General features: G+C 49.9%; 1 protein-coding gene across 9 annotated transcripts in view; it reads left to right on the top strand.

Annotated features, from left to right (window-relative positions):
• The first annotated feature begins 1,631 nt into the window (after window positions 1-1,631).
• The window catches only part of C24H6orf89 (chromosome 24 C6orf89 homolog), a 32,347-nt gene continuing 25,991 nt past the window's right edge, over window positions 1,632-7,987 (top strand). For 3 of the 9 annotated variants that reach the window (XR_015279095.1, XR_015279094.1, XM_086862234.1), the window contains exons 1-3: window positions 1,632-1,715; window positions 6,206-6,413; window positions 7,787-7,952. Coding sequence is in view for 5 of the 9 variants with exons in the window: in XM_086862234.1 (XP_086718360.1) it covers window positions 1,663-1,715; window positions 6,206-6,413; window positions 7,787-7,952 (427 nt within the window). In the remaining 4 variants the exon portion in view is untranslated. The other 6 variants (XR_015279097.1, XR_015279096.1, XM_086862235.1 and 3 more) reach the window with 4 other exon arrangements.

The following is a 7,987-nucleotide window of genomic DNA, read 5'->3' as shown; positions in this document are numbered from 1 at the left end:
TTTCCCATTAGATGGCAGCAGCTGCAGCAATTCCTCCCCACTGCAATATTGCTGCTGCAGGGAAGGACCGGGGAGCTCGAGCAGGGCCCAAAGTGGGAGCGGAGAAACAAAAGGCTTCCCAGAACAGCAGGCAGAAAGAAATGTCTGTCTTATTCCCCTAGAAATAATCTCTAGAAAAAAGGATGGAGTTTTTGCCCAAAGCATGAGTTACTCCGCTCCAAACATCCCTGCCAAACCTGGAGATGAATTTTTCATTGCCAGGCTAGGAGAAACACTGGGCAGGCAATAAATCACATTGGAAAACATGGGCAGCATGTTGCACTTGAAAGCATCTTTCACCTTTAATAATTCACATCCCAGCAAACATTCCCACTCCAGGATCAAAGGCACCGCTCCTTTGCAAGCCATTAAACGCCTGCACGAGTATTTGGAGGAGGATCAAGGCCTGGGATATTAATAGCAGGAGGGAAATGCATGCTTGTTTGGACCACAGGATGCTTTTTTTAAATCAGGTGCTTTCCTTTTAAGCTGTTTGAAATTCCTCAAGGCGCTCCACAAGAATTAGAAGAGCTGCCTCAGCCAAGCCAAGATTGGGAAGATCTCGGATACCAGCCCAAAGGCAGCGGGCGTTTACCACCATCCTACTTGGATGAATCCACCTTGGAAGCCGAGAACCCACACAAGCTTCTGACAAGTTGGAACAAATCTTCAACCACAGCTTTCAGTGCCCCAGCCATGGGATTTGGGTTCTGCCCAGGAGTGTCTCCCAGAATTCCACCTCATTCCCCTGGAAAGACAGTAAAATCAAGCCGAGGAGACAATCCCTCTCCCTGGGCTGGTATTGACAGGGCAGGAAATCCAAACCTGAGTAGAGGAAGTCCTTTTTCTTGCAATGTTTAATTCATCTGCAGAACTCAGTGCTGCAGGAAGTTGTTGAGGCCGAGAACTTAAACAAGGTTGAAATTGAAACAAGATTGCTCTAAAGGGACCTGTTTTAGTGGAACAGGGGGAGTGCAACGTGAAGATCTTTAAGGTTCTTCCAACCCAAACCATTCTAGCATTCTATGAAAATGCATTGGAGAGATACCAAAAACACCCATCACACCCACAATCAAGAGCTGACTGAAAATATGTTTAATTGCAGTTAAGGACTGAAGTTCATGTCTGAGAGCACGGTGAGGCTGAAAGCCCTCGCTCCTGCATTTGCCCAAGCTTTTCACGCCAGGGGTGCCTCCAGGGACCTTCCCTTGTCCCATCTCCAGCCCTTTACTCCTCAAAGCCTTTCCCACAATTTTTAGGGCTTTCTACATTTTTTTAGGGGGTGTTAACTGTGTGCTTGTCGCTTGACCTGTGGGAATGGGCACCCATGTCCCCCATGGGGCTGGGGATAAGTGGGGTTCAAGGGGGCACTCTGTGGGTCTCCCAGGGGGTGCTGGAGGGTCTGGGGGGCTGCAGGGTGATATCGGGGTCTAATGGGGTGCTGGGGACTGGAGGGAGGTGTTAGGGGTGCTGTGGGATGTGGCTGTGAAAGATTTTGGGGGTTCTTGTGTGTGCTGAGAGCTCAGGAAGATGCTGAGGGTTCATGTGGGTGCTGTGTGGGATGTCTTACGGTGCCGGTGGGGTCCTGGGGGCTCGGCTGTTTCCTGGGGGGGTCTGTGAGTGATGGGGGATCAGACAGGTGCTGGGGTGTGGTCTCAAGGTGTTTGTGGGCTCAGGTAGGTACTGGTGGGGTGTCTGTGTGTAATGACGGGGTCAGGCAGTTGCTGGGGGTGGTCTCAAGGTATTTATGGGCTCAGAGGGCTGCTGGGAAGGGTCTTAGGGGTCCTGAGGAGCTCTGATGATCCAAGGGAGGCTCAGGCTGGTCTGGGTTGAGGGCAGTCACAGACTGAGATGGGTGCCATATTCTCCATATTCTGGGCTGAAACATGCAGGGAGTCTCAGCGGGACACTGTGGGTGCCAGAGGGGAGCGATGAGGGTGTTGAGGGGCTGTTGGGAGGTACCGGGGTGGTTGGGGGCCCTGAGGGATGTTTGTGGCACTGGGAGGCCCTGGAGCTGGCTCGGGTGTTGGAAGGTCCTGGGGGGTGTTGGGGGTCCCAGGACAGTGCTGGTGGTCCCAGGGCAGTGTTGGGGCGTTCTGAGGCGTGTTTGGGGCAGTGGAAGGACAGGTGTTGGTGGGGACCTGGGGGGTGTTGAGGCTTCAGGCCAAACAGGGTGTTGGGAGTCCTGGGCAGTGCTGGGGGTCCCAGGCTGGGCCGGGCCGGGCCGGGTGTTGAGGGCCCCGGTGGTGCTGGGGGGCCCCGGGTAGTGCTGGGTTCTCCAGGCGGTGTGGGGGTCCCAGGCAGTGTTCCCTGGGCGGTGTGGGGGTCCCAGGCAGTGTTTCCTGGGCGGTGTGGGGGTCTCGGGGCAGTACTGGCACCCCGAGCAGTATTCCCTGGGCGGTGTGGGGGTCCCAGGCAGTGTTTCCTGGGCGGTGTGGGGGTCTCGGGGCAGTACTGGCACCCCGAGCAGTGTTTCCTGGGCGGTGTGGGGGTCTCGGGGCGGTGCTGGGACCCAGAGGAATGTTCCCTGGGCGGTGTAGAGGTCCCAGGCAGTGTTTCCTGGGCGGTGTAGGGGTCCCGGGGCGGTGCCGAGTCCCCGGGCACTGTACGGGCCCCGGTTCGGGCCGGGCTCTGCCGGAAGCCGGAAGCGGGGCCGCGCCCGCCCCGCCGCGGGAGGAGCCGCGGCCGCAGCCGGAGCAGGAGCCGGAGCCGGAGCTGGAGCGGGGCGGGCGGGGCCGCAGCCGGAGCGGGAGGAGCCGCCGGGCGGGACGCGAGCGGGGTGAGGTCGCGGGCGGGGGTCGCGGGGGGCCCGGAGCGCGGCCTCTCACCGCGGGCTCGGCCTGGGGGGGCTCCCCGGCTTGTGGAGGCCGGAGCAGGGGGTGGGGGTTGGGGGTGTCCTGTTTCAGTTTATTGATGTATTTTTAAGAATAATCCCCTCGTTGGGGCTCCTCTGCCTGAGAGGAGCACGGGCGAGGCCGTGGGGCTGTGGCCGGGTGAGGGTTCCTCCGGAGGGGTTTCAGCGCAAGGCTGGGACCTGATCCCCGGGCAGGGCGAGGGAGGCGGCATCAAGAGTGTTAAAGCAAATGGAGTATATTTTTATATCTAAACATATGTACATCATTGTAGGTTCACCAGCAAGGCGAGCAAGCTTTCCCTATTAAAGATTCCTCCAGCAACGTTTCTGTCTAAATATTTACCTTCTAAAGCCTTGGACTAACCACCCTGGGCTCTGTGGGCAGAACTGGGCGCTGGGGTGCAAACCCTGCAAGCCAAGTGCCATCGCTCTTTCTGTTTGTGGAGAGAGCTGCTGATTCCTCCCAGGGTGGTGGAGTTTATAAAAAACCAGGATAACATACGGGTTCCTCATTCAAAGGCCTCGCTCTAAGGGGTTTGCAAGGGATGAGCCCTGTTCAGAGTGTGTGTGGTAGCAAAGAGGGTACAGTAGCCTGTTATTGTTTTGTTGGTTGTATTGGAGGAATATGAAGAGAAATTATTGGTCGTTATTTGTTTTTTAAGGCCTCATCTGTTCTCCCAACGATGTGGGATCATAATGCCTTATTTCCTAGCTGGAAGATTGAGTTACTCTTGAATTTGTCAAAGAGCTCGATTGGATTTTTAGTGTCTGTGATTTACAGGGGTTGTCTACAAAGGTGTTTGCTCAGAGTGGAATGTAAATGGAGAGGGGTGGGAACTGAGATATATCTCTGTGTTGTATTTTAGCAGGATTTTTCTGTTGTTTGGAAAAGGGGAAACCACAGTGTTTGACAGCATTTCTGTGGGGATGTTTGTTTTAAGTGGTTCCAGACAGATCCTGCAAGCAGGAGAAGCTTGTTGAATCTGCTGGAATTCTGCACTGGACAGCTTCACCGGGGAAAGCTTTGGCACTCAGGAGCCAGAGGACACTAGATAATCTTTCAGACCACTTAGCACACCACTTACAGTGTCCAGGCAACTAGAATAACCAGAAAAGCTGGAGGGGAAAAAAAAAAGGCCATTAATATCCTGCAGATGTGCTGGCTCTTGCTTGTTCCATGAATCAGGTTATTGCGTGAATGAAAGAGTTAGTAAAGGAATGGTTTGTTTTTATCATCCTGTGCATGGCAGGTGCTTTACAGATGAGAAGAAGTCCTTGTCTTGGGGAGGTTAATATGAGATATTATTGATCCAACCTGCTTTGCTTGCCCATGGGGCTGCTCAGGTGGCAAGATCTGGGACAAATATTTGCATGGAATGCAAGGAATGTCGGTAGAAGAGGGCCAGGAGCTAATTAACCTGGTAATGTAGTGCAATGTGTTCTGGGGCTGGGTTTTAATTTGCCATTTTTACCTTTTTGGTGTTTCTGTGTCTGTGGCTAGAAATTTGACACTGATGTTAATGTAACATCTGACATTAACTGCTGGAGTTGAATGCTTAGGCAGCTGCTGAGCAAACAAATCGTGGTTATTTTTCAGCCAGATAATTTTCCTGATCTGATGCTCCATGTGATCATATAAACAAGTCTGCAAGGGCAGAACAGGGTGGGTCTTGTGGGGAGAGGAGCAATCCCTGAAGCTAGTAGTCCTGTGAAACCTAGGGGTTTTTGAAAATACACCCCAGTGTTGCATTAAAAAGAAGATATTAAAATTGCCCTTGCTTGAGCTGTGACTTATAGGAGCCCGTGGTTTAGGCAGAAAGCTGTCAGCCAGTCCTTTAAAGGCAAATCGGAGTTCAAATCTGAGCTTTATCATGTCTCTAGTTCTAGCCATACGTAGAGTTATGGCTGATTTGTGCTGTGGGAGAAGCCAGAACAAATTGCAGCTGAGCAAATCTAAGTTTGGGTGGCTTGTTACTCAGGGCTGGTCAGAGTGTGTGCTCAGGTGAGCAGAGCAGCTCTGTGCTTTCACTGCAGGCTGTGCTGGGAGGTGTGTACAGAGCCCTGGGGATACTTACACTTCTCACAGTGCCAGGACAGAATTTGAGGAGCAAAGTGGTGAATTAGGTGAAGTGGATTCGTGAGGTGGTTCCTGGGCCCAGGAAACTGGAGCAAAATGGGGACAGGGTCCTGATTTGAATTTTCAGCTGTGATTATCCATTGTGCTTCTTGTGTTTTTATGTGATGATCCTCAGGCTGTGCTCTCCAGGCAGAGCATTTCTAAACTTTCTCCCAGCTGGCCCAGTTTGATCAGGTTAGTGTTACCCAGCTCAGAAACAAGAGGCAAAGCAAAACTCTACAGATGCCTTTCCCCCCAGGCAATGGGAAAATTTTTTACAGTGTGATTCTCACATTGTCAACTTGTACCTTGTCCAGTAATTTCTTTACATCTTTTCTTGAGCCCATCAGCTGCTCTCAAAGAGGCCTTTGTGGCAGAGTGGAAGTGATAGAGGAAAATACTTTTTACTTTTTTTTTTTTTTTTGCAACTTAATGTTGATCTCTCATGGGTAGATTCTTATAAGTTAGAAATAATTGGCTGTCAGATGCCATTTTGTCACCCAGCACAATGCAGTTCTTGCTGGGATACTTAGTTCTGGGACATCTCTGACCTGCAGGCAAACTTGGAGAGGAAGGTGAGGGGCTTTGTTGCCTGCAGAGCAGCTGCTCTTATGTTGCTGTTACTCAATAATCAGTTGGCCTGGACATTAGGTTGCGAAAATTTAAACAAATTGTAAACTGCTGAACTTTGCCCCACACATTCTGCTTATTTCTCAGTCCTGTCCCTATTGCTGATGGGGGATTTAATGAAAACAAATCTGGGTTAAAATAAGCGACTGAAATTATAGCGCGGGAGGGCTTAGCGGGGCTGCTGCGTGTGATGATCAGCTTTGTATTGTTGGCTTTTGTACTTGGTGAGCAATTGCTTTATGGGATGGATTCATTTGGAATAGATGAATAAATGAAGTTTCATGGATTTCTGGGAAGCTTTGTTCATTTACATAAGCTGCGAATCTCAGCCGGTTCTGCTCTTGTCAGGAAATTTCACGGCTTCTTTGAGTTGGTGGGAGATCCTGAACCAGCAGAGACTATCAGGAGTGCAGCTCAATGTTGTGTTGTTGGCTGGGAGCAGGTTTGCTCCAGAGGAGCCTTCCTTATTTCCTGGGCACTGCCACATTGCTGGGATGGCTGTGCACGCTGCTGTTGGGTGGTGCGGCTGCAGTTGATTCCTGTTAACGCACCCCATCTCTCCTCAGGGATTTCTCCTTGGAGGCCATGGAGCTTTCGGCCAATGAGCTCAGCATCTATGACAAGCTCTCCGAGACCATTGATCTGGTGAGACAGACTGGCCACCAGTGTGGCATGTCAGAAAAAGCCATTGAGAAGTTCATCAAGCAACTCTTGGAAAGAAATGAACCCCAGAGGGGCCCTCCACGGTACCCTGTCTTAGTGGCTCTCTACAAGGTAAGATGACTTCTGTGCATGAGCACAGCATTTGAGGGTCAGGGTTCTCCTTTGCACTTGAGCTTTCTATTTCCCATTACATTTTATTAATTAATTTTCCAAGATCTTTATTAAAAAAGCTGTGAAGTGTAGCTTCCTTCCTTCATGCCATGAGCTGCTTTGAGAACAGGAGACAGCTGCCCAAGATTTGGAATTGCTCATGTGTGCTGTAAATTTATGTTGTCAACATCTTCTATCTCCATTATTAAATAATGAGATCTGGATTGATTTTTCAGACTAAGATTCCTAATGTTGGCATCCTGAGTGGAAATGTGAGGAAGGAAAGATATTCTTGAAGTTCAGGGTTGAATAATGAAGTGAACAGGACTTTGTTTCTGACCCTGCCACAAACTTATACATGTTTTTATTCTCCTTATGGTCTATGAAACGAACCTATTATAATCATGCTTGATGGTAGAAAAATGTTTTAAAAGTCTTAACTAAGAGATTCTGTAGAATCTTTTGCAAAGTGGGTGAAAAGATGCTATTGTTAGGTAGGTTTGAGACCATTCAATCCCAGACTGGTTTGGGTTGGAAGAGATCTTCAAGATCATCTAGTTCCAAGTTCCTGCCATGGGCAGGACACCTTCCACTAGACCAGATGTTTGCTTCAAGTCTGAAAAGTTTCACACTGACATAATATTCAGTAATACTTTAGTGTCATCTCTACAAATCTATTGCACTGGGTTTTATTTGGAAAAAAATTCAAGCTCTCTTCCTTGTGTCCTATAAAAAGCTGTAAAATGAGGCAGGAGAACAGGAAACTGCAAATTTGAACTTTCAGCTTCTGTTCTTGTTTTTGCTGTTGATTCAGTTTGACTTTGGCCAGGGGGAGAAATGCGTCATGTCATCTCTTTAAGGCTTATTTGGGATTCTGGTATGGAGGAGGGAGCTGGTGCCAACTCTGCCAAAGTGTTTCGAGGCTTGACGGATGTTTGCAAAAGCCACAGGGTTTTCCTTGTGTAAGAGACATGGCAGGAGTGCAAGCTTTTATTTGATTAGGTAGGGAGGAAAAGGAACTATCTGTAGATAATCCTGATTGATCTCATGCTGGATTATTTGCAGTGCTAAAATACAGGAACAGAGTTGTTTGTGTGGCTTGGGTTTGAAGACTGCTTAATTTCATCCTTGGACAGCCCTAATAATAAAATTGGGTGTCAACTCTGTGCACATAAATAGCATTGCAGCTGAATGAGGAGACACAGCAAAAATAAGAGTGTTCATGTTGTGGTGCACAGCCACAGCCCTTTGATACCAATAGAAGGCGTGTCCCGTTGTGAGGACACCTCAGCTACCTGCAGTGTGATTAACTCTGTGCCTGTTTTCCCTCACAGGGTCTGCTCACCCTGGGCTTGGTGTTGCTGACTGTTTACTTGGTGATCCAGCCCTACAACCCGCTGCCACCCGAAGCGCCGCTCTCCAGAGCCCAGGCCTGGGGCTCCCTCGTCGGGCACATCCGGCTGCTGTCCCTGCCCATTGCCAAGAAGTACATGCTGGAGAGTAAGGAAATGTTTTCCCTGCTAGCGAGAAATACC

The sequence above is a fragment of the Cyanistes caeruleus genome, chromosome 24 (genome assembly GCF_971803275.1).
Source record: "Cyanistes caeruleus chromosome 24, bCyaCae1.hap1.1, whole genome shotgun sequence".
In the NCBI taxonomy this organism is placed as follows: domain Eukaryota; kingdom Metazoa; phylum Chordata; class Aves; order Passeriformes; family Paridae; genus Cyanistes; species Cyanistes caeruleus.
The sequence above is the reverse complement of the archived record's forward strand: the minus strand, read 5'-3'. Positions and strand labels throughout refer to the sequence as shown.